Below are 27,023 nucleotides of genomic sequence, written 5' to 3'. Positions count from 1 at the left end.
GGAGCCTGGCATATTTTATGACATACATTGTAGCCATATGCCCCAAGAGTTGTAAACATGTTCTGGCAGATGTTTGTGGGCTGTCCATCACCGTTGAAATTAGGTTTCAGAGTAGCAGCCGTGTTAGTCTGTATCCACAAAAAGAAGTACATATGCATCCGAAGAAGTGGGCTGTAGTCCACGAAAGCTTATGCTCTAATAAATTTGTTAGTCTCTAAGGTGCCACAAGTCCTCCTGTTCTTCTTTTCGTTGAAATTAGGTTGACTACAGTGAGGAAGAGTTGTTGGGGTAACTGTGAGACAGTCGAGGTAGGCTTCTATGAATTCCAATTGTTGGACAGGAACCAGCATGGACTTCTGTACATTTATTTGTAACCCAAGGTCCGTGAACAGGGTTATCGTGATCTGCATGGTGTTTATCACTCCTTACTGTGTTGGTGCCCTTATAAGGCAGTTGTCCAAGTTTGGAAATATCACTCCTTGTCTGCAGAGGTGAGCTGCAACTACAGAAAGAACCTTGGGGCAGTTGACAGACCGAAGGGTAGCATTCTGTATTGGAAATGCTGATTCCCTAGGGTGAATCTCAGGAATCTTCTGTGCATCGAGTGAATGGTAATATCAAAATAAGTATCCTGGAGGTTGAGGGCCAAGAGCCAATCTTCTTTCTCTAATGATGGAATTATTGTGGATAGAGTCAGCATTTTGAAATGTTGTGTTCTTAAAACGTGTTGAGTTTTCATAAATCCAGGATGGGTTTCCACCCATTATTTTTTTGAGACATCGAAGGCTGATCTTGGTTCTGCTTATGTTGGGTCTGTCTTTGTTTACGTAATTGGCTATACTGTCTTTGGGGCTGAGAGTATGGGGCAGCCCAGAATCTCTGGTTGTAAAACCTGCCTTGTTCCTTTTTGTTTGCAGCTACATAGATGCCCAGGGTTTTTAAGGCCACCTGGGAGTCCTTTAAACTGTGTAAGGACACATTGGTTTTGTCAGCAAAAAATTTTTGATCCTCAAAGGGTAAGTCTTCTACAGTGGCTTGGATCTCCCTGGGGAACCTGGAGAGGTGGAGCCAGGATGCACGGCGCATGATCACAGATGTAGCAATGGACCGTGCTGTCGTGTCTGCCGAGTCAAAAGAGGCCTGTAGGGCCATCCTGACAATCAGAGACCCCCTCAGAGATATTTGCCTTATATTGTTCCTTTTTGTCATGGATGTCATCAGGTAAACTTTCAGTAAATTCCAACATTTTGTTAAACAGATTGTGTGTGTGTGTATTTTGCCAGTAGTGCCGAATAATTGGCTATGAGGAATTGAAATGTGGCGGAGGAGTAGACTTTCCATCCGAAAAGGTCTAACCTTTTCCCATCCTTATCATATGGGGTCATTCTGGACTGGTATTGTTTTCCCCTTTGGTTGATTGCATCCACCACAAGCAAGTTTGGTGCAGGGTAGGTGAAAAAAAACTCAGCCCCTTTTGTTGTCACATAATACTTTTTGTCAGACCTCTTACAGGAGAGAAGTGCTGTGACAAGTGTCTGCCAGATTATTTTTGCAAAGTCCATAATGGCATTATTAATTGGCAGAGCTATCTTTGCAGTTGGGGATGCCTGTTGTATGTCCATGAGCTTGTGCTGGGTCTCTGGTAGCTGTAATAGCAAAATGTCCAGAGATTCAGCTACCCTTTTGAAGAGGTCTTGAAAAGATTTGAAATCATCCCCTGCAGTGGGGGGTGATGGCATTATCGTTTCATCCAGTGAAGAAGATGAGATATGAGTGGGCAGCAGGGTGTCACCTTCAGCTGTGTCCTCAGGCTCCTCTGTCTCTTCCTCCTGTGTCTCTGAGGGTGCTTGGATATTTGATGGATATTTAGTGTTGTTCTGGACCTCGGTGGGTTAGAGGGCCTGAGGTTTTGGCCCCATACATTGCCCAGGGATCTCAGTATAGCCAACTGGGTGGGAAGGGTATAGGAGGCAGTGCTAGGGTGACCAGATGTCCCGATTTTATAGGGACAGTCCCGATTTTTGGTCTTTTTCTTATATAGGCTCCTATTACCCTCCACCCCGTCCTGATTTTTCACATTTGCTGTCTAGTCACCCTAGGCAGTGCCCATGGTTGCCCATACCAGCCCCACATGTCTATAGATGTTTGGTGCTTACAGGGTCTAGGTTTAGGTGAGGAGTGGCAAGGAGTGTATATTATTTCCTCATCCTCTTCTTCCTCATCACTGGAGAGGGGAGGGGCTGATCCACAGGGAGTGGTTACCAGGGTTGGTCCCTATCTCGCTGGGGTACCATCGGTACCGAATAGGAGAGTTCCAGGTGTTGAGGCCACTATCAGGTCTGCATGCCTCATGAATTGCTGAGGAACCGTGAGGCTTAATGCCGGGCATGGCATCATGCACTGACTAGGAATTAGGGTCAGAGTTCTCAGTGCCAATGACTTGGAGCAGAGCTGTATAGGTACAGCAGGTGGCGCCATTGTAGTGCGTGGTACCGAGGGTTTCTTCAGCTCCGTAGTTGCCAAGCTGGGAAGTTTGACTTTACTGTGTGCACCTCCATTAGAACTTGCCCACATAGGGTCTTTATCTCCTCAGGACATCTCTGTATCAGACGTTCCCAGTCCCCTATTGTCTGGCGCTCTCGGTGCTGTCGGTAAAGGAGATCTCATTGGAGATCGCTTTCTTTTAGGTGATTCTCATTGTGGGGATGAGTGTGACCACTTTTTGGTAGCCTTCCTAAGAGCAGGCTCCTTAGCAGCTGTTGTTGAAGTAGATCCCCTATCAGATGCGACTGCTGGCAACCGTTGGCCAGGAGGCATTCTGGACTCGGGGTCAGAGGCTGATCTGAGGGATTTCTCCATCATCAGGGCCTTCAATTGGAGATCCCTGGCCTTCCTTGTCCAGGCAGTCAATTTTCTGCAGTGTGGACACTTTTGGGTAATGTGTGTCTCGCTAAGGCAGCGGACACACTATGTGTGGCTGTCAAAGACCGGTATGGAAAGTCTGCAAGTCAGGCAGTGTTTAAAGCCAGGTGAGCCTGGCATGCCTGAGAGAGCAAGTCCTTTGGAGAAAAAACAGAGATAACCCCATTTTTCTTTCTTTTTACTCTCTCTTATTTTCTCTCTTTCTTTTTTTTTCTTTTTTCTTTTTTTTTTTTCCTGAGGCAATAGTTGAGTACCTGCCAGGGAGAAGGAGGCAAGGGTAAAGAGGAAAGGGAAGGATACATAATTTTTTAAAAGAAAAAATAAAGTAAAATATAGAATATAAAATATAAAGGACAAAGGAATAGGGTAGCTAACTAAAACTAAGATAACACCATCAGAAACAACTACAAACTATTAATCTTATCTGAGGTAAGAGAGGGTGCACTGCTGTCTCAAGCCAAAGGCAGTAGAGAAGGAACTGGGGGACAGTTGGCTGTGCACCACTATGTAACCACTCAGAGTGGCGCAAGATGGCTACGGCGCGTGCGTGGCCCAACCGGGCACTGCTATTACAAATCTCTGATTACAAGTGTAGGGCGCCAAGACACCTAAAGTGGAGCACCCACAGGGACACTCCTCAAAGATGACATTTATATTACACTAGCACCTAGAGGCCTCAACAGAGATCAAGAACCCACTGTGCTAGGCACTGTACAAATTCATAGTAGGAGACAGGCCCTGCCCCTGAAAAAGTTTAGTCTAGAGATAAATAAGACAGATAAAGCGTTGAAGAGGAAATAGGAATAGAAAGTTAGTGATTTGCCCAAAGTTATATCTGCAGGTCAGTGGCAGAAGTGGGAAGAGAAACCAGGTTTCTTGACTCGCAGATCCAGGGCCCTATACACTAGACTATGCAAAAGAGAGAGAAAAATTCAGTTCCATCTAGGAACTAAACAATTGTCACTGTGCTACACACAAAGGTCATTCCGAATTTCACAGTCACAGGGGGAGAACAAAACGACCTTCCTCCTCCAAAAAGCACAGACACCTGCTATTTAACCTAAAGGAAATCTCCTCTAGCTGTACCAATGTTGGAGCCTGTGAAATATCTGAATTTGAGTAGTCCTCATATCATCATTTAGAGGGCACTAATATGCATGTTGGCCTGTATATTACCATTTTTAGAAGGTATTTAGGTTCCTAAAGATGCAGATAGGCACCTAGTCAAGACAGCTGGAGCCAGCAAAGCAGGAGCAGTGCTGGGGTCTGCACTGCTTTCATCCCACCCCCGTCAGGAGGGGGATGCACTGCTTTTACCCCCCACCTCTGGCCGGGAAGGGGATGCAGTTTTTTACCACCACCTTATGGACAACCTCCATTCCCAAGGTGTCCATAACTCTGAGGTTCTACTGTAGTTTAAAGAGTAGAGAGATCATGTACATAAAAACTGGACAGTCTTCTATGAAATGGCTCCTTTTCAAAATGTTACAGTAACTTCAACCAGCTTTTAAATACACTATGATAAACACCACCCAATGTTATTTTAGTACTAATACTTTAAAAACATTGTATAAAGGTAGAGCATAAAATAAATGCGTAGCACAAAGGATGCACTTATACCTTGACTAATCTTGCACTTTGGAGAGTAATTAAACAAAAAACAATAGCTGTAACTAGCATTAACAGATCTGAGGACTTCTGGAGGGAATTCAGGAAAACAGTCACATTTATAAACAGCCTTCCATTAGATCACATGAAGGTGCCTAATTCTCCAGCTCTCTTGCATGTTAGTAATTTCCAAAATTCTGTGATTAAATTATATTAGTATTCCTTAGTTCTTAACTGTCTAAAAACTCTATGCTAAGTACACTCTTCAGCATTAGAAAGCCCTTTTTAGTGACATTAACAGAAAGCTGTCCTTTCATTTTACAAATGGGAAACTGAGGCATGGCATACTTGACTTTCCCAAGGCTACATGATGAATTGTTGCCACAGGTGACATTAGGACTCTGGTACTCATGGTTCCTAGTCTTGTTCTCTGACCATGCTTTTCTCCCTGCAGATGCAGCTGACACCTTAACCCAGACTAAAAACTTAGAACATTCATTGTTAAACAAATATTGTGTATGTGATCTACATTCTATGGGAGAGCTATTTACATTCAAGGGCTTATATTGAGGAGAGTTAAATAATCTTTGTGTCAGAAATCAAAATTCAAAAAGGAATCTTCTTCCTATTTGCTACTTCACAGAAGCCAATAAAGAACAGTCACGCCCAGGAGTGGCACCGACTTGACAGCAGCAGTAATGAAAACCCTCAATTTCTCCTTCAAGCTTCCTTTCACCTACACCCACCTCAGGGACACAATGGAAATCCCACTGAGTCATTTAAAATGGGACTAGACAAAGCACTGGAAAATTATAAACTGTATAGAAAAGTCTTGCTATGGCCAAGGAGATGAAGTTGGGAAAGATGGTGCAACAAGATCTTATCTGCTAACCACAATTCAATCAAGTGGATAACTTCTATCTGTGGTGCCTGGGGCTGACAGACCTATTCACAGCTTAGAAAATATTCTGCCTGTAAACATTGCTATTAAAGTGCATTAATATTAAGAAAAAAACTAACAACCATGGAATGGGAGGGCGGAAGATAGAAAAACAAAGGCCTTGAGATGTTGTCTGCAGGGGGATGAATTTTATATCAACTGAAGATAGCAAAACCATAGCAAAACCTTTTAAGGAAGCTGTACCACTATTTTGGCAGTGTGACTCAGGGGATACTGCACTAAACTGGAGACCTGAGTTCTATTCTCAGCTCTGCCACTGGCTTGCGGGTGACCTTGAGTAGGTCACATCCCTTTGAGATCTAGGGGTGAAAAGCGCTATAAGAGCTTATAATTAACAGTTACTCATGCTTGCAAGGATAACACAGGTTAAGATTATTTAAAAAAATCTTACCTAACTTGTGAAAGAAAAATAAGAAATGTGTGACCATGGTGCCGGAGGGGCTACACTGAGAATGCTTATTCAGGGCAAACTGCAAAGAGTGATCCCCAAAAATTGATGTTTTATTCAATAATTAGATTTCACTAAGCCAGTAACCAAACAGCTTCTGTAATACTTCTCTGGTTACCAAGAAGCCAAAATACAGTCCCCTTTAAGCAATCCAGCCTTTGGCTCCCACCCAGACAGCCAAGTCTAATATAGTGAGGGTTACTAAAAACCTTATTCACCATCTATAAAGTTCTACGAATCTCAAGAAATCAGACACATTACCCACCAGGTCAATGAATATTTCAGATTTTGTCCAAATATATGCTTACAGTCAATCCTTATTAACTAAATCTAAGATTTATCAATAAAAAGAAAAAGAGAGTTGCTATGGTTAAAGATCATTATACATACAAATATGAATAAAAGAACAGGAGTACTTGTGGCACCTTAGAGACTAACACATTTATTAGAGCATAAGCTTTCGTGGACTACAGCCCACTTCTTCGGATGCATATAGAGTGGAATAAATATTGAGGAGATATATATACACACATACAGAGAGCATAAACAGGAGCATAAACTTACGTAAGTATTCTCACACTTCTTATCAAACTGTCTGTACTGGGCTATCTTGATTATCACTTCAAAAGTTTTTTTTCTCTTACTTAATTGGCCTCTCAGAGTTGGTAAGACAACTCCCACCTGTTTATGCTCTCTGTATGTGTGTATATATATCTCCTCAATATTTATTCCACTCTATATGCATCCGAAGAAGTGGGCTGTAGTCCACGAAAGCTTATGCTCTAATAAATTTGTTAGTCTCTAAGGTGCCACAAGTACTCCTGTTCTTTTTGCGGATACAGACTTACACGGCTGCTACTCTGAAACAAATATGAATGAAGTTCTTAGGTCAGTTTCATGGCAGAAATGGTGAGGCTGCTGATTTGTAAAAAGCCTTCTGGATTCAAATTAAAAGGTCCAAGTGCAGAGTTTGTTCAATTTCTTCCATGGGAATTACAGTGTTAATCCAGAGTAGACCTGGAGACTTCAGTCTTGTGGGCTTAGACTTTCCCAGGAGATTTGAGGAGATCTAAGATATCAAGGATCAGGCCCAAAACTTCCTTTATAGCTTGAAGCCAGTCACCATTACCGCAGGCCTTCCTTGGCTGAAGAATAGACAATGTATACAGTTGCATTGATTCTAATCTCAATTTCCTCTGCATATTCTGGTAACTAGTTGTATTCATTAGCATAAGACAATTAACCATCAAACAGCTCACAGGTAGTTTTACTATGTGGAGTCAAAATTTTAAAGAGAAATGAAGATAATATTATTACACCACAAGTTCCATCTAAATGATAATATCCCCGGTGATCTTTGAATCAATAGAATACAATAATAACCATTATAGACAGGAACAGAAGTTTACAAGCTAATTAGATCACATTGTTAAACTTCTAACAAGATAAAAATATTGAACACAAATACAATTTGTATCTATCTTTACATATAACAATATGTAACCCCTCTTCCACGTGAAGCTGGCAGCAACCAGGGCTGGGTTCAATATCTAGGGGTTAATTTTCAACAATACAAGGAGTCCTCGGACTTACGACACAATTTGTTCCTTAGAATTACGTTGTAAATCGAAACATTATAAGTCGAAACTGCTTTTCCCATAGTAATTAATGGTATGAACAACAACATTTCACTACCCCTGCATTCAGTACTAAAGTGATTTGTAACCCAACACCAGACAAATTGATCACTTTGAGCAACACAACTCTATCAGCTGGATATCTAGGCAGAGTAGGCATGTTCATGTAAATACAGTTTGCTCCTGAAGTCTCTCCCCCTCCCAGCTAGCTGTTAGGGGAGAGCTCATTCAGACCCTGCTTACAAATATAAGCCTACATATCAAGGGTTCTAGTACTTAACAAGGCTTTGATAACTATCTACAAGGAATGGCCCTGTTTACCATTTCAATACTCTTCTAATATGTTCTTAAGGGTTGCTTTCAGGTTACCTAGCCTGCTGGTTACTTAACCCTCTCTGAATCAGCATCACATGTAAGCAAGTTGTTTATAGAAAAACAGCCTATTTAGAGTAAGGAAATTATTGTTAAAATAAGGAAAAATCAATTAACAAAGCAAAAAAAAATTATACCTCACACTATGTTAAAATAAGTTAAAATAAAAGAGGAACAGGGAAAAAGGAGTTGAAAAAGTGAAGGAAAAGTGCAGAGGGAAAGATGAAAAGGAGACTTACTGTGAAAAAGAAAGTTGACAATTTGAAAGACAAGAACAGGGATAAGAGTATGTGGGAAAAGCTAAGAGAGGGCTACTCATTTGTGCAGTAACTGAGGTTCTTCAAGATGTGCATCCCTGTGGGTGCTCCACTTCAGGTCACAGTACATCCTGGCACCATTGATCTGAGATTTCCGGTAGCGGTGCTCGGTCGGGCCACGCATGCACAGTAGCTGTCTTGCCACACCGTTGAAGTCTCGTGTAGCACATGCCCTGACCCCCTCAGTTCCTTCTCTACTGTAGAGTCCTTGTATCGAACTACAAAGTAGAGGAGAAGAGGATAGGTAGTGGAGCACCCACAGGGACACACATCTCAAAGAACTTCAATTACGGCACAAGGTGAGTCACCCTCTCTTCTTCTTTGAATGCTGTGCCTGTGGGTGCTCCATGTCAGATGACTGTAGAGTGCGGGCCAAGGGATGTACTGGTCGCCACTTCCAGCAGATGAATGTAGAGCAGTATCCCCAATTCCACTCGGTCTATTTCTCTGTCTACTAGATTCGTATGGTCTGGACTGAGGACGATTATACGATGTGTCCCTGGCATGGTGGTAAGGTTGGTAGCACTTTCTCTTAGTGGCGGTGTTTAGATGCTCAGTCTGCAAAGAGATGCCTGAGAGCCCTTCATGTAATGGAGAACCTCATTGGTTTTCGATGAAAACAATTTATCTTTGTCAAAGGAAAGGTCTTCCACCTTCATTTACAGCTCTTTCAGAATACCGGCCAACAGGAGCCAGGAGGCTCTGCACATCACAATAGTCCTAGCTGTGGTGTGAGCTGCTGAAATGAAATTGAAATTAATGGAGATATCCCATCTCCTAGAACTGGAAGTGACCTTGAAAGGTCATCGAGTCCAACCCCCTGCCTTCACTAGCAGGACCAAGTACTGATTTTGCCCCAGATACCCAAGTGGCCCCCTCAAGAATTGAACTCACAACCCTGGGTTTAGCAGGCCAATGCTCAAACCACTGAGCTATCCCTCCCCCCGAGGGATGCTGTATCGGCCATGTCCAGGGAAGCCTATATAGTAGTCCCAGTCCATGCCCTTCAGTGAGCACACTCTTAAATTGTGCTCTCGTCTTCAGGAAGTTCAGACGTAAACTCAAAGTGCTTCCCTGTAATTGTCTGGTTGGTATTCTGAAAGAGCTGCAAATTAAGGTGGAGGATCTTTCCTTTGACAAAGATAAATTGGTTCACTGCCTCGATCACTAGTGAGTTTCATTGTGGATGGGAAAAAAGAAAGTCCATTCCCTTGGCTGGCATATATTATTTTCTGTCAGCCTCCCATTTGCATGTTGGAGGGACGGTGGCTGGCATCTGCCACTCCGTTTCCGCAGGTTCAAGGATTGCATCATTTATGGGCAGAGCAATTTTGGAGGATGAGGAAGATTGCAAAATTTGTAGTAGCTTGTGTTGACTTTCCTGGACCTCCTCTAGGTGAATGTCCTGGCTAAGTGCTATGCGTTTAAAAATTGTTTGAAATAATAGAATCATAGAATATTAGGATTGGAAGGGATCTCAGGAGGTCATCTAGTCCAACCCCCTGCTCAAAGCAGGACCAAGCCCCAGAAAGATTTTTTGCCCCAGATCCCTAAATGGCCCCCTCAAGGATTGAACTCACAACCCTGTGTTTATCAGGCCAATGCTCAAACCACTGAGATATCCCTCCCCCAGTCCATCTGCCAGTGTAGCTGAAGGTGACATGATGGCCTCATCGGGGGAAGAAGACTTGTGTGTTAGCCACACATCCTCAGGACCTATTTCTTCTTCTGGATCCTCCATCATCTCCTCTGGGACTACTGATGTTGTAGCCCTGAAGATAAAGGGTGACACCGAAGTTCACCTCTGGTTGGTGATGAGGTTCATGCATTTGTATGCTGCCCACAGGTCCCACGTAGCCACTTCATGGGGAATGCCATGAGGGGATACACTCATGGTTATCCATACCAAGGGTAAGCTGGTTGTGCATGTTGGCCTTTGGGTCTCAGTGTATCCCAGAAAGTCTGTGTTTAGTCATGGGGGAGCATTGTGGAGAGAACACTCCTTCCTCCTGGTCCTCATTATCACTGTTGCTGGACATCGGCAGTGCTGTGGGAGACGTAGGCTGTGTAAGACGCTCCTCGCAGGCGAGCCATTGGTGCCAAGAAGTGATTGGGCACTGATGCAACAGTAATATATTTCTGATGGAGCAATTGTTGTGCTGCCGGTGGATGTGGTGCTGATGGTTTAGTTGTGGCAGGAAGGTGCACAGCCCTCTTGTGGCTGGATTTGGTCGGAGCCAGTGGGCCCATCACGGTGCTGTCAGTCAGTGCCAGTCGAGGGGTTGGTGCTGAGCAAGGCAGCATCGCTAAAGTCATGGTTGGCACCAGAGGTGGCTGCATGGTCAGTGCCATATCCGTTGCAGGTGCCAGAATGGTTGGCACCCGTGTAGGAGACATGGCTTTGTCTATGTCTTGACTCCTTGCCCTTCGCTTTGGATTCGTTGGCATGGCTGGTGCCGGGTACTGGGGGAGTTATATGTACTGGCTCTCAAGGTCGTTTGCACCAATGGTAACAACCTCGCAGAGGACTGTTTCTTTATGCGGATCCCACTGAGGAGAGGTTGATGCTTGCTTCCTCTTTTCATAAGAGGATGGAAACGTGCTCTTGGTCGGTTCAGACTGGATCGGTGAGCACTTAGAGGAAGGCTTCTGTTAGTTCTTTTCTGACCGATTTCTCCCTGAGGATCATTTTGAGGCGGAGATCCCAGTCATGCCGGGCTCTCGCTTTCAAGATGTTACAATGAATGCAGTTCTGTTGTATGAGAGTTTTTCTCGGGCATCTCACGAAGAGAGACCATGGGACTGCAGCATTGCTTCTTAGCAGGTGCCGCATCTCTTAAAGACAAGGGAGCATGGCATGTCCAAGGGAGCGGGGAAGCAGAGAAAACTTTTGTGGGTGGTGCTCCAAAGGGAGCAGGGAACTGGAGAAAGAAAAACTATTATTTTTTTTAACAACTAATCCTAACTAACTAATAACTACAACAAACCTATCTAACAACTAAATTTCTATTTTTTTCTATCTACAGAGGAAGAAGCTATCGCACTGCCCTGAGCTTCATCTTCAGCCAAAGATGGTTGAGAAGGAACTGCGGGGGTTGGGCCGTGTGTGTGCTAAATGAGACTCCAATGGTGCCGCGAAACAGCTATTGTGCACGTGTGGCCTGACCAAGCACTGCTACCGAAAATTTCCAATCAATGGTACCGGAACGCACCGTCACCTGAAGTGGAGCACCCACAGAAACAGCACTCGAAGAAGAAGCAGGAAACACCATACAGTGAGCTTTGTTTATAAAAAGACAAGGACAGGTCACAGAAAAGAAAAATAAAGTGAAGCAATGCAAACAACAAGCAAACAAAAACGAGGAATAAAAATATATAGCTCCATGCAACGGATGTGGGAAAGGAGTACAGCAGGAAAATGCTGTGAGGCAAAGAGAAGATCATAGAATCATAGAATATTAGGGTTGGCAGGGCCGGCTTTAGACCAATTCAACCAATTCCCCTGAATCGGGCCCCGCACCTAAGAGGGCCCCGCGCCCAAGCCCCGGTACGGCGTACCGGCGTGGCCCAGCTTTCCCAGGGGGCAATTTAAAGGGCCTGGGGCTCCCAGCAGGGGCTGGAGCCCCAGGCCCTTTAAATTGCCACCAGAGCCCCACTGCTGGAGCCCTGGGGTAGGGCTGCGGGGCTCTGGGGGCTATTTAAAAAATCTGGGGCTCCCGCTGCCTCTACTGCCCCAGCCCTTTAAATAGCCGCTGGAGCCCCACCGCTTCCCCAGGGCTCCCTCAGCTATTTAAAGGGACGGGGCGGTAGAAGCAGGGGAGCTCCGGGCCCTTTAAGTAGCCCCCAGAGCCCTGGGGTAGCGGGAGGTTCCGGGGGCTATTTAAAGGGCTGGGGCTCCAGCTGCCTCTGCTGCACCCCCTGCCCGCACCAGCCCCGCACCCCCTGCCCTGCCTGCAGCCAGCCCTGCCCACAGCCAACCCTTGCCGCACCCCCTGCCCAGTCTCCAGCCAACCCCTGCTGCATCCCCCTGCCTGAAGCCAGCCAGTCCCACACTCCTCTGTCTCCAGCCCTGCCAACCCCTGCCACATACCCCTGTGACCCTGCCTGAAGCCAGCCAGCCCGCCCCACACACCCCTGTCTCCTGCCAGCCCTGCACCCCTTGCCCTTCCTGCAGCCAGACCCTACCTCCAGTCAGCCCCCACCCTGCCTCCAGCCAGCCCCATGTCCACTGGTGACCTGCAGTTCCCAGGGCAGTAACCCTGCACACCTGCTTCAATGAGGGGGACAGGGAGCAGCTGGGACCCACACATGTGCACCCCCCCCAAGGGAGTGGCGGGGACCCACACATGTGAAACGGGGCTCATTAATAACAGATCAACAGCATCTATGATGCAATGTACATAATATATAACTTTATTATTTATATAGTTATGGATACTTGGAAGAAATGAAAGGCTTTTTTTTACATGTTTTTTTTTTGTTAGTCATCCCTGCTGGGGCCCCGCCGAAAATGTTCGAATTGGGCCCCGCACTTCCTAAAGCCGGCCCTGAGGGTTGGAAGGGACCTCAGGAGGTCATCTAGTCCAACCCCCTGCTCAAAGCAGGACCAATCCACAGACAGATTTTTGCCCCAGATCCCAAGATGAGGGTAGAGAATGGAGGAGGAAGAAACAGAGAGAGAAGCGGTAGTTAAACATTTAGCACCATATATGAGAGAATCAGAATTTATACATATTGAAAGTCTGTTATTCCACATATTTCTCAAGGAAGTAAACTTATTTTATCACTGTACTTACATATGAGTGACTTTACTTAAATTGTAGAAGGAATGGGCCTCCACCCTTTGTAACGTAGCATCTATGGAGATATAGCTAAACATCAGGAAAACAGAAAAAGAAACATGTCACATAGAAAGACAGGTTGTAAACAGTGACCAATGCTCATCGTGCTTGTTTTATTGTTCCTTCCCATTCTCTTCAGCCCCCAGTTTGTTTGTTTTGTCTTAAGGGAATGGCGTAAATGTTTGTACAATGCCAAGAACAAGTGCCTGATTCTGATTAGACCCCAAATACACACAACGTACAGTTAAATCAGAAAGACATGAAAAAAACATCAGAGAAGCAACTGGAGTTCACTTTGTTGAGGGTACTACCCTGTTTCCCCGAAAATAAGACAGTGTCTTATATTAATTTTTGCTCCCAAAGATGCGCTAGGTCTTATTTTCAGGGGATGTCTTATTTTTCAATGAAGAAGAATACGGTACACATCGGTGGATGCCTTATTATCGGGGAGGTCTTATTATCGGGGGGATGCCTTATATTACAACGAGAGGCAAAACTGTAAGTAGGCCTTATTTTCGGAGGATGTCTTATTTTCGGGGAAACAGGGTAAGCCCCAGTTCAGGTTCTTTCCCCCAATTCCACTTGGCCTGGAGCAGCAAACCACGGCCAGTGGGAGCTGCGATCGGCCAAACCTGCGGACGGGGCAGGTAAACAAACTGGCCCAGCCTGCCAGGGGCTTTCCCTATACAAGCGGCATCCCAAGTTTGGGAAACACTGGAGTAGGGAAACAGTGGGCTGTGACTGCAACAAATGCTCTTAAATTACATTGTAAGCAGACCATAAAGGCAGCCTACATTCAGAACAGCATTGAAAGAATATATCTTTCTCGCATGAATTTAAGAGAATTTTTAATTCCACTTTTTTCCCCACAATGACAGTCACAGGTGATATGATAAGAAGGCAATGTGCTCCAGTGGCTGGTTACTAGACTGGAGTCCTGGATTTTGTTCTCATTTCTGCATCTGACTTCCTAATGGGTGATCTTGCAAGTCACTTCTCTTTATATCTCCATTTCCTCCTCTGTAAGTAATTGTAATGCTTTGTAAATGCTTTCAGATGTATGAATAAAAAGTGCACCATAAAAAATAGGTATTATTAAATCCCAGGGTGAATTTATGTTATTTCCACCTATTTCTCTGACTACACCCCTGGAAATACTAAACTGTTGTAAATGTGCAACAAGAGAATATGGGTTTTTTAATTTATTTTTTTTTAATTATTCCAATCACATTATTCTCTTAACTATTAACTGAATGGATTCATTTTAAAATAGCATGTGCATTATAATATTTTCTTACTCTTAAAAACGTTGCTAGAAACAGTAACTTTTGAAGCCACTTTATTTTGTTGCATGTGTCACAGTTTAGGGCAACTGCACCTATATTCCCCCTCAGGGGTCCCCAACAGCACCCACTCTAGGCTCCTGGCTTCTCAGGCATCACCTAATTTGGGTGAAGACCCATGTCTTTCTTCCTCCTGACCAGAGTTTTTTTCTCCCCAGGCTGCACAGTTCCCCATTTACACTATGACATTCCCAGCAAGCCACCCTGTCTAAACAGGCTGGTGTCTACACTTTTGCTCACTCTTCAAAGGCTATAAACAGCTGTAATAGCCAGCAGTCACAAGTTACCACACAGCTCTTTATAAGCAAGAACATTTATTCTTAAGGTGAAAGTATTATAGAGAAAACAATAAAAGGACCTTACACACATGCAAATAAGCTTATCAGGGATCACCCCCAACTCCAACCAGGGCTCTGGTAGGAGTCAGTCCTTCAAACCCCACCAAAGGGGTTTTTCTGTGCTTAAAAGTTCGTAACAGCTTTAGCTCAGAACAAGCATGCCAAAGGGGCAGATCAGCCTGTTTCTTGAATCAGTTTGGGCCTTTTTTCTCCAATCTTTGACAACAAGCAATCAGTAAACAATCACCCTTCTTGAGGGGGGGGGTAGCTTTAAAGGCTGGGTTTTTACATAATCAGGGGTGGGAATTTACATTCACATCCCCAAGATTCCCCAGGAAAACACTTTATACTGTTTGTCCCAAAAGTCCATTCTCCTCTGGCACACTGATGAGTGTAGTCCTTTGCAATTCATAACACTTCCCAGGATTCACATCCCATCTTCCACCCTAGAGAAGTTACATACAATCCCAGCCCACAATAATATATAACTTCTGCATTTGCAGTGGGGGCAAAAACCTAACTGGCTTCAAGACTGAGCTTGGTAAGTTTATGGACGGGATGGTATGATGACACTGTCTACAATGGCATGGAGCCAACCTGCAACTACTAGCAGAAAATATCTCCAATGGTTGGTGATGGGACACTAGATGAGGAGGACTCTGAGTTACTACAGAGAATTCTTTTCCAGGTGTCTGGCTGGTAGGTCTTGCCCACATGCCCAGGGTGTAACTGATCACCATTTGGGGTTGGGAAGGAATCTTTCCCCTAGGTCAGATTACCAGAGACCCAGGGTTTTTTTTGCCTTCTTCTGAAGCATGGGGCATGGGCCACTTGGAGGTTTAAATTAGTGTAAATGGTGGAGTATCTGTGACTTGAAATCTTTAAATCATAATTTGAGGATGTCAGTACCTGAGCCAGGAGTTAAGGGTTTATTTACAGGAATGGGTGGATGAGGTTTTGTGGCTTACAATATGCAGGAGGTCAGACTAAATGATCATGATGATCCTTTCTGGACTTAAAGTCTATGAGTCTATGAGTAATACAATGTACTTAAACTTAATTCAAGAAGGTTTTTAAAGGAAATATCTGTCACAATATGGTCAAAATAAATTATAAAAAATCAAACTATGAGTTAAGTCAAAAAATTAAAACATATCTGCATATAGCTTTTTTCAAACTGTGTTTTATATGATTACTTAGAAAAAATGTGTGAAAGCCTTGTTTCAGTCACCGTCTCAAACATCAACTGTTGAGCCTTGGATTTTGAAACGCTTTACATGGTTGAGCCTCTCTCACTTGACTGCGCTATATTTTTAGTAGGTTGGACAGCACCAAATAGAAAGTGAATATGATTAGTGTAATAGGGTCAGCCACCTTCTCAGCACCCCCTTGTGGCCTGAGGTCACTCTACAGTGGCCCAGTCTCCCTACTTTTTAGGGTTCTCTTAATCAGACTACCAAAACAAACTCTTCTCTGGTTCAGCAACAGCCCTATTTGGGACTGGATTTATTAAAATAACAATCACTCCCAAAATAAAGTTCTCAAATCTCCATCAAGTCCTTGTTCCCAGTCTTTCCTGCTTAGGATGACCAGATGGCAAGTGTAAAAAATCGGGACGGGGGTGGGGAGTAATAAGCTGGTGTCACTGGCGACTGCAACATCTTTGTGTTAGATTCCCTACATGAAGAACTCAAGGCATGGCCTCTGGAAGTCTTATGAGAGGAATCTTGGGTCTTCCTCTTAGATGCCCTTGAAGTACAACTTGGAGACAGTTGAGATAGCTGACTTCTTCAGAGACCGGCATACAGGGAAGGTCTCCTGGCCTGGATCAGAGGCTGGGCATAGCAAGCTCACCATGATGAGGATCCAAAGTTTGATCTGCTTGTTTTTTCTGGCTCTAGATTTTAATGCCAGACAGAAGTTGCACTTTTGGGTTACATGAGATTCCCTGAAGCAACTAATGCACTGGGAGCATCCGTCACTCACTAGGATTGCCTCCTAGTGGCAACATTGAAAACCAGGAGAACAGGGCATGCCCTTCCAGTAATGTAAAGCTCCCAGGAGGGGAGAAACAATCTAATAGGTAACAGTCCTTACAGGTAAGAAAGATAACATATACAACATATTTTGAAAAAAAGGTTGTTGTTTTTTAACTACTACTACTAGAACTACCTAACTGCCACTAATAGTTCTTACAGTAGTTAGTTTATTATAGTTATGGGGACACAGCTGAGATAAAAACTCAACACGGATGACTGCTAAGGCTCCGTCTCAGGCTGAGGCAGTTGAGAAGGATCTAAGACCAGCTCACGTGTGCAGCGGTATATTCTGTAACTCATGGCGATCGGGGGAGGTCCCGGATGACTGGAAAAAGGCTAATGTAGTGCCCATCTTTAAAAAAGGGAAGGAGGAGGAACCAGGGAACTACAGGCCAGTCAGCCTCACCTCAGTCCCTGGAAAAATCATGGAGCAGGTCCTCAAGGAATCCATTTTGAAGCACTTGGAGGAGAGGAAAGTGATCAGGAACAGTCAGCATGGATTCACCAAGGGCAAGTCATGCCTGACTAACCTAATTGCCTTCTATGATGAGATAACTGGCTCTGTGGATGAGGGGAAAGCAGTGGATGTGTTATTCCTTAACTTTCGCAAAGCTTTTGATACAGTCTCCCACAGTATTCTTGTCAGCAAATTAAAGAAGTATGGGCTGGATGAATGGACAATAAGGTGGATAGAAAGCTGGCTAGATCATTGGGCTCAACGGGTAGTGATCAATGGTTCCATGTCTAGTTGGCAGCTGGTATCAAGTAGAGTGCCCCAAGGGTCGGTCCTGGGGCCGGTTTTGTTCAATATCTTCATTAATAATCTGGAGGATGGCGTGGATTGCACCCTCAGCAAGTTTGCAGATGACACTAAACTGGGAAGAGTGGTAGATACGCTGAAGTGTAGGGATAGGTTATAGAGGGACCTAGACAAATTAGAGGATTGGGCCAAAATAAATCTGATGAGGTTCAACAAGGACAAGTGCAGAGTCCTGCACTTAGGACGGAAGAATCCCATGCACTGCTACAGACTAGGGACCAAGTGGCTAGGCAGCAGTTCTGCAGAAAAGGACCTAGGGATTACAGTGAACGAGAAGCTGGATATGAGTCAACAGTGTGCCCTTGTTGCCAAGAAGGCTAATGGCATTTTGGGCTGTATAAGTAGGAGCATTGCCAGCAGATCGAGGGATGTGATCATTCCCCTCTATTCGGCATTGGTGAGGCCTCATCTGGAGTACTGTGTCCAGTTTTGGGCCCCACGCTACAAGAAGGATGTGCAAAAATTGGAAAGAGTCCAACGGAGGGCAACAAAAATGATTAGGGGGCTGGAGCACATGACTTATGAGGAGAGACTGAAGGAATTGGGTTTATTTAGTCTGCAGAAGAGAAGAGTGAGCGGGGATTTGATAGCGGCTTTCAACTACCTGAAAGGGGGTTCCAAAGAGGATGGATCTAGACTGTTGTCAGTGGAAGCAGATGACAGAACAAGGAGTAATGGTCTCAAGTTTCAGTGGGGGAGGTTTAGGTTGCATATTAGGAAAAGCTTTTTCACTAGGAGGGTGACGAAGCACTGGAATGGGTTACCTAGGGAGGTGGTGGAATCTCCTTCCTTAAAGGTTTTTAGGCCTGGCTTGACAAAACCCTGACTGGGATGATTTAGCTGGGGATTGGTCCTGCTTTGAGCAGGGAGTTGGACTAGATGACCTCCTGAGGTCCCTTCCAACTCTGATATTCTATGATTCTAATGATTCAGACTGAGTAACGTATGTGAGGGCTGAACGGACACTGCTACGTGACATGTTCAAAGGCACAGAGGGCATAAGCACAACTTGAGTGAAGCACCCATAGGGAGACTACTCGAAGAACAATTTTTTGTTACATCCTTGAATGGGAAACTGAGGCAGGCTGCAGCAGACATCCCTTGGCAGAAGAAGGTACTGTACAATAGATATGTCTACTTGCAGGGATTCAGTGGAGAAAGCAAAAGTAGTGATAATGGTTATGGATAGTCTTAGACAACCACACTTACTAGCAGAGGCAAAGTGGGGGGGCATGTGGGGTCACATTGCCCCCTCCCAGATTACTTGGTCAAATGATGTGGCCAGGCCCCCTCCCTGCGGAGCAGCTGAGCTGGTAAACTGCACTGGGCACAGAGAGGCAGAGCTGCAGGAGGGGCTGCTGCTTTAACTCTGCCGGGAGAGGCAGAGGAACAGCTGAGAACTGCATGGAGGGGGCGTTGCTTTCCGGGAGGGGAGGGGGCATGACTCGATCTATTCTGGAGTTGTGTCCCCCCACTGTCAGGAGGCACAGGTCGTCTATGCTTACTAGATCACTAGGACTACAAGCGTAATGGTGAGAATGATACCAAGTACTCCCCATCCCCACTGAAGCATTAGTGATTTTACTAGCTGAGTTCACCTAACTGGGAATCTCTGTACATTTTCACCTGTGAGTACTGTTGATGGAATGAGACTACAGGCATCTGTGTGATGGTATGGCTGGTGCAGTAGTAATTTGCATTACAAACAGGAAACCTGTACAAAAGATTTAGTCCTACAGAAAATGTCAAGGTTCTCTTCACCCACAGTTTCTAACAGAATGATGAAGGTGGGTGGCCTATAAAATACCCCATTGTACGATGAAATCCAGTGCCTGCTACCAATTAGGTGCAATAAAATGGCAGGAATATTTGGGAAGTAATGATGATACATCTAATGGGTTGATTGGTGATATGAGATGTAGAGCTTTAAATGTGTTTTAACTCTTAGTTTGGTATTCATCAGCAGAATGCATCCACCCTGTTGCTTTTGCACAATTTGAAATTTATAATTTACGTTTTGATTTGGCTGTTTCTAGGTATGACCCAAGAACCCCTCAATGCCAAGTGGGTTACAAGAATATCCTGATTCTGGTATGTACATTCTGTACAAAGAATGCCATGTGAGGTCATAAATGAAATTCAGGGTCTTGCTGGTCATTGACATTTTTAGGGACTATACATACATTTCACGTGTAAGGAGTTATGTATATATAGCAAAAGTGTTTTAAAGTCTGTATCAAGCCAGAGTTGACAGGTTTTCTGTCATATGTTTCATAAACACAGGGATGTTTATTCACCTGTCTCTGTTGAAATGTGAATTAAGTGTTGTGTCATTCAGAACGGGTGTTCCATCACCCATCTAAGCTAATTGCAGATGAAGGATCGTAAGAATTTCAGAAAGGAAGAGAAGGTTACTCACCTTGTGCAGTAACTGAGGTTATTTGAGATGGTTATCCCTGTGTGTGCTCCACTTTAGGTATCTTGGTTCCCTGTGCTTGTAACTGGAGATTTGTAGCAGCAGTGCCTAGTTAGCTGCACACGCACGGCAGCTGTCCCACTAAGATTGATTACCTAGTGTGCACAGCCAACCGTCCCCCAGTTCCTTCTCTACCCCAGAGGATTGGCATGAAACTCCGAAGGAGAGGGGAGGGGGGATAGTGGAGCACCCACAGGGACAACCATCTCGAAGAACTGCAGTTACTGCACAAGGTGAGTAACCTTATCTTCTTCTTCGAGGATGTCCCTGTGGATGCTCCACTTTAGGTGACTTGAGCAGTGCCCCTCCATGGAGGGGAGGGGCTTTGGAGTTGATTCATTGATGGTGGATAACACCATGAGTCCAAACTGAGCGTCTGCAGCTGATTGCTGTTCTAAAGCATAGTGTTTAGTGAAGGTATGGGCAGATGCCCAGATAGATGCTTTGCAAATGTCTGTGATGGGTACATTATTGAGAAAGGCCGTAGACACTGATAATGCTCTGGTGGAGTGTGTGCAAACTCCCGGTGGAGCTTGCAGATAGCTGTTTTGGTAGCACAAATGGATACATCTGGATATCCATTTAGATAGTCTCTGTTTTGAGATGGTTTGGCCCTTCGAACATTCTGTTATGGAAACAAATAGTCAAGATGATTTTCTAATGTTTTTGTTCTTTCTATGTTGAAAGCTAACACTCTGTGAATGTCCAGCATGTGAAGTGAGGCCTCCCTGCTGCCAGCACGCGGCTTCGGGAAAAGTACAGGTAAGTAAATGGGCTGATTTAAATGAAAAGGGGAGACCACTCTGGGTATGAATTTGGGATGCAGTTGTAGGATTACTTTATCCTTGAAGAATGTAATATAACATGGGTGTGCCATTAGAAAGCCTAATTCTGCAACCCGTCTTGCTGATGTGATGGCAATGAGGAAAGCCACCTTCATCAATAAGTGTAACAAAGAGCAAGTTGTGTGGGTTTCAAATGATTTCCCCATGAGACTGCAGAGAACAAGGTTGAGATCCCACGTGGGAATATGGTTTCTTAGTGTGGGATAAGTGTTTTCTATGTCTTTAAGGAAGTGTTTAGTCATTGGATGAGCAAAAATCGTGACTCTGTCCACCTTGTCGTGGAAGGATGTGATGGCAGCCAGCTATCCCTGATGGAGCTGAGGTTTTCTTCGGCTCCGTAGGCGCCAAGCTGGGAAGTTTGGCTTTAGTGCATGTACCTCCATGAGAGCTTGCCCACATAGGGTGTTTAGCTCCTTGTGAAGTCTCAGTACCGGACATTTTTGATGCCTCACAGTCCAGCACTCTCAGTGCCATCGGTACCAGGGCAGATTTGTACACCACGTTAGCAAGTCCTTTACCGGTACCGGTGGCAGACTTTTCACTCGGAGATTGCTTTCTTTTAGGCGAATCTCATTGTGACAATTAGTGTGACCGCTTTTTGGCAGCCTTTTTGGGAGCAGGCTCCTTAGCAGCTGTTTTTGAAGTAGATCCCCTGTCAGACGCTGCCACTGGTGATCATTGGACAACAGGCATCCTGGACTCGGGGTCCGAGGCTGGTCTGAGGGATTTCTCTATCATCAGAAGTTTCAATTGGAGATCCCTGGCCTTCCTTGTCCTAGCAGTTAATTTTTTGCAGTGTGGACGCTTTTGGGCGATGTGCGTCTCGCCAAGGCAGTGGACACGCTGTGCATGGCTGTCTGAGATAGGTATTGAAAGTCTGTAGGTCAGGCAGTGTTTAAAGTCAGGAGAGCTGGGCATGCCTGAGAGGGTAATTGCTTTGGAGAAAGAAGAGGTATAACCCCATTTTTGTTTCCCTCTTCTTGGTTTTTTTTCCAAAGCTGAGTACCTGCTGGAGAGGCAGGCTAAAAGAGATGGGGAAAATCTATAAATTTTTTTTGAAGAAAAAAAAAATAAAGTAAAATATAGGATATAAAGAATGAAATTTATAGCCAGCAGTGCTGAATAGTTAGCTATGTGGAACTGGAGCATAGCTGAAGAATAGGCTTTCTGCTGGAAAAGGTCAGGGGAACTGTGGGACCCTTACTGAATGGGGGAGGCAACCTAGTGACAGACGATGTGAAAAATGATTAAGTACTCAATGGTTTTTTTGCCTCGGTCTTCACAGACAAGGTCAGCTCCCAGACTGCTGCACTGGGCAGCACAGTATGGGAAGGAGGTGAGCAGCCCTCAGTGGCGAAAGAACAGGTTAAGGACTATTTAGAAAAGCTGGACATGTACAAGTTCGTTGGGCCAGATGCAATGCATCCGATGGTGCTGAGGGAGTTGGCTGATGTGACTGCAGAGCCATTGGCCATTATCTTTGAAAACTCGGGGCAATCAGGGGAGGTCCCGGACAATTGGAAAAAGGCAAATATAGTGCCCATCTTTTAAAAAGGGAAGAAGGAAAACCCGGGGAACTACAGACCAGTCAGCCTCACCTCAGTCCCCAGAAAAATCATGGAGCAGGCCCTCAAGGAATCTATTTTGAAGCACTTGGAGGAGAGGAAGGTGACCAGGAACAGTCAACATGGATTCACCAAGGGCAACCCATGCCTGACCAACCTGATTGCCTTCTATGATGAGATAACTGGCTCTGTGGATGAGGGGAAAGCAGTGGATGTGATATACCTTGACTTTAGCAAAGCTTTTGATACGGTCTCCCACAGTATTCTTCCCAGCAAATTAAAGAAGTATGGATTGGATGAATGGACTATAAGGTGGATAGAAAGCTGGCTAGATCGTCAGGCTCGACGGGTAGTGATCAATGGCTCGATGTCTAATTGGCAGCCAGTATCAAGCGGAGTGTCCCAGGGATCGGTCCTGGGGCCGGTTTTGTTCAACATCTTCATTAATGATCTGGATGATGGGATGGATTTCACCCTCAGCAAGTTTGCGGATGACACTAAGCTGTTGCTATTGGAACATTTAGTGCACTGGATGAGGTACATCCATGGATCTTGAAAGGTGTGTTGTGGTAGGTGTTGATCATTGTAGCAGTGGAGATGTGTCTGAAGGTTTTACATCTGTTATTCTGGCAGAGTCTGATGCCACCTAGAGTTAGTGTGTCCTGGTCTGTGAATGGCTTGCTTCTGATAATGAGCTTGGAGAAGGTGTGTGTGGGGGGGTGTTTGAAGGCCAGAAGAGGGGTTCAGAAAAGATTTCTTTCAGTATGGGGTCCCCATCGAATATGGGTTGCAGTAGTTTGATGATACCCTGTATGGATTACAGTGTGGGGTGGGGTAGGACAACTAGGGTGTGCTTTGTATGGAGAAAATAATACCCATTTTAGAAGCTCTGTTACACAGTGGGCTACTATTTCTCTAAACCAGCTATTACAATTCTGTAAATAAGTTTTTTTAAAGTTGGATAATCCTTTTTTTAAAATACTATGGGCAAGATTCTGACATGAGGCTGATCTGGAGAGATGGCAGGTTATGTGTATGTTGTTACTCCATCGCTGATGATGACGACGATATTGTTGCAGTTCTCATCTATGGTTACGTATATGACTCTGAAGTCCAAACCCTGATGCACATAGTCAGCCACACTGAAGGCATGGGAAGTCTGTTTCTATGATGTTTGATGATGCAGCTCTCTGGCACTTTTCACATGCAGCCTGGGGATTATTTTGTTGAACCTGCTCAAAACTGTTACATGCTGATCTTGTCAGAGTCTGCCAGTGAGTCCTGTTCTGAGCCATTTGCTCAAGTTCTTTGGGACTGATAACAGCCCACTGGAGACTGCTGTTCAGATTATCTTTAAAGTGTTTATACCAGTGGTTCTTAACCTTTACTGCAGCCTGCACCCCTTTGGTTCTCAAAATATGTTCTCGCACAAAATTATCAAAATTTACACTACAATTAGCTTAAAAACTTGAAAACTTAAAAACTTTGTTTGTATATTACAGTAATCATTAAAAATGTATAATGTTAATAAATACATAGGTTTGAAGAAACAAAGTAGTTGTACTTACGTGCCTGTGCTCGATGATTTACCTTCTAAAAAATCTGGCATGTCTTGCACCCCCAGAAAGGGCATCTTGCACACCCAAGGGGTGCGTGCACCCCAGGTTAAAAACCACTGGTTTATACAAACAACCCTTCTTTCTTTTGCCCTGACTCAGCTCCCCATATAAGATCTGTTTTGGGAGATGGCGGTCTTCCATTCTGATGACATGTCTGGTCCACCTAAGTTGTGCTCTCAGGAACATTTCCTCAATGCTGGTTGTGTTTGCTCTCACAAAGACAAAAGTGACTTAAAACTCATTTTAGCATTCTGCTGATCCTAGTGCAGCCTTTGTTAAGGGCCAGGCCCCACTGTGCCATACTACAACAACCTGAAGACTAATTTACATTGGGTATAAATGGCCCCAAGGCACTGAAAATACAGTCCAAGACCAGCATGGTGACAAAACAGGATGGTGGTTATAATGGATGAAACCACCTTTTCATATACAGTGAACTGTAAGAACAAACCCATTTATCACTTCTGTATCAACAGATGTATTACTTTATTTGGTATTGGTTTACATGCTTAAGAACAGCCAGTGCGGACTATACATAATAAAAAAAGATGTGAAGATTGACTGAAATCCTCACAGCTAATAATGGTGCCAATTTTTGCTGTACAGACTCGTATGTACAAGGAACTATATGGCCCTAACCCTTAAAGTTTACTACTTATATCTTAAAGTATAGCCTTTGTAGCTTGATGTGTGAGAGAGTCACACACAAGGAGAATTTTTTGAGGGAAGGGAAAGAAGTGGTTCTTTTAGTATTTTTATTAAAGTGTAAAAAATAGGATACTTACATCCTGGAGATATTGGGGAGATTAGAAAATGCTCCACTTGGAATTGTTCTCAGATGAGTCTCCATAAACCTCCTACAAAAACAAGTGTTTGTCAGCTAATGTCCTTCAATGAGAAGTGAAATGTAACAAAGCCTTGCATAACTCCAGCCCTACCTGCATCTCTGCTCTCATTTCTCTACATTCCCAGTTTTCCCATGTTTGCTTTGCATCATGGCTGCCTTTGCATTGTTCTCTGTTCTATTTGATTTGTACACACTTCCGTTCTAAAACAGTACCTTTGTCTTCTCTCACAATATTTCAGGAACCCAATAATAGACCAAAAAGATCTCGCAGGGACAAAAATATGGAAAGCCCGACAACTGAAATTAAAGTCTGAAAGTTAAAATGTTACTATATTGTGTTATAATCCTATAAAATGTGAACCCAAGTCCAGCACCATAATGGTCATAATGCATCTTCTGACACTCCAGTGTATTACCAATTTCCTCTCTCATCATGTATTGGCTTTGCAATGCTATGAGACCTAAATTTGTGATTCCATCACATATCATTAAGCTTGATTTGTGCTAGTAAAGTCAGCAGCTGTGACTCAAAGATACACAGGAAGCAGAGGTGTGAAGAAAGGTGCCATTTGATTCTAGTTACCTTTCTCCAATGGAGAAAGGCAAATCATTTAAAGGATCTCTGAAAAAAATTGAAGTGAAAAATGTAGACATCTTTCTGATTAGCACAGTCCATCGCTTGCTCACTACTTGAAAATATACACCACCTCCCAATTCTCATTTATAGGGCCCTACCAAATTCACAGTCCATTTTGGTCAATTTCACGGTCAGAGGATTTTAAAAATAGTAAATGTCATGATTTCAGCTATTTAAATCTGAAATTTCACAGTGTTGTAAGTGTAGGGGTCCTGACACAAAAAGTGTGGGGGGGTGTCGCAAGGTTATTGTAGGGGTGTGTGTGGTACTGATACCCTTATTTCTGCAATGCTGCTGGCGGCGGCACAGCCTTCAGAACTTGGTGGCCAGAGAGCAGCGGCTGCTGGCTGGGAGCCCCATTCTGAAGGCAGAGCCACTATCAGCAGCAGCGCAGAAGGAAGGATGGCATGGTATGGTATTGCCACCCTTACTTCTGCACTGCTGCCTGCAGAGCTGGGCCCTCAGTCAGCAGTCGCCACTCTCCAGCCACCCAGCTCTGAAGACAGCGTAGAAGTAAGGGTGGCAAAACCACGATCCCCCCTAAAATAACCTTGTGACCCCCTCTGCAACTCTCTTTTGGGTCAGGACCTCCAATTTGAGAAATTCTGGTCTCCCCCATGAAATTGGTATAGTATACGGTAAAAGCACACAGAAGTCCAGATTTCACGGCGGGGAGATCAGATGTCATGGTCTGTGATGCGTTTTTCGTGGCTGTGAATTTGGTTGGGCCCTACTCATTCATGTTTTAAGACTACAAAACTAAGTTATTGTGTCAAAGACACATTAAATTTTTTTGGCAGGGTCAAACCCAGTGCCAAGAGAATGGATTGAATACATGGTAGACTGTACAGCCCCATCATTAAGTAATGACATTTACACAGAAAAGATGTCTAATTCCTGCATTTCAGAGAAAAAATGTTTTATCAGAAAAACCTGATAATGTCTGGAATAAAAACAAATTTACAAGGATGGAGGACTCAATGGAAAAATCTTTGCCTTCTACAACTCCTCCTAGACAGCTCTCTGCTTACAGGGTTTTTGCTAGTAAGAAAGACTAACTTTTAATTGTCATTTGTGCTAAGTAAATCATGCAATAGGTAGCCTTTCTCTATATATTTTCATTAAAAATACACCTCTCTGCCTCTAATGAGAAAGCAATCTGGAGCTTTGACTGGGGTCCCAGTGGGGACCAGCTGAGGTCACTCAATTACGGTGAACTGCAAGGAATGGGGCAGACAATCCCCAAAGCTAGTGGATATTTCAATACTTAGATATACCAAGTCAGCACAAAACAGCTTCTTTATTACCTCTCTGGTTGCCCAGAAACCAATAACACAGTTCCCTTAAAGTAACCCAGCCTCAGGCCTCCATCCAGGTAACCAAGTCAA

General features: G+C 44.3%; 1 protein-coding gene across 1 annotated transcript in view; it reads right to left on the bottom strand.

The window, feature by feature from the left end:
- Positions 1–27,023, bottom strand: part of TSHR (thyroid stimulating hormone receptor) — a 237,850-nt gene that overhangs the window by 97,927 nt on the left and 112,900 nt on the right. The window contains exons 3-4 of the mRNA XM_005311162.4: positions 24,937–25,008; positions 13,062–13,136 (exon numbers count right to left, since the gene is read on the bottom strand). Coding sequence (XP_005311219.1) covers positions 13,062–13,136; positions 24,937–25,008 — 147 coding nt within the window. The remainder of the gene's footprint in view (positions 1–13,061; positions 13,137–24,936; positions 25,009–27,023) is intronic.

This window comes from Chrysemys picta, chromosome 4, assembly GCF_011386835.1.
Source record: "Chrysemys picta bellii isolate R12L10 chromosome 4, ASM1138683v2, whole genome shotgun sequence".
In the NCBI taxonomy this organism is placed as follows: domain Eukaryota; kingdom Metazoa; phylum Chordata; order Testudines; family Emydidae; genus Chrysemys; species Chrysemys picta.
Note: the sequence above shows the minus strand (reverse complement) of the source record. Positions and strands in the feature narration are given on the sequence as shown.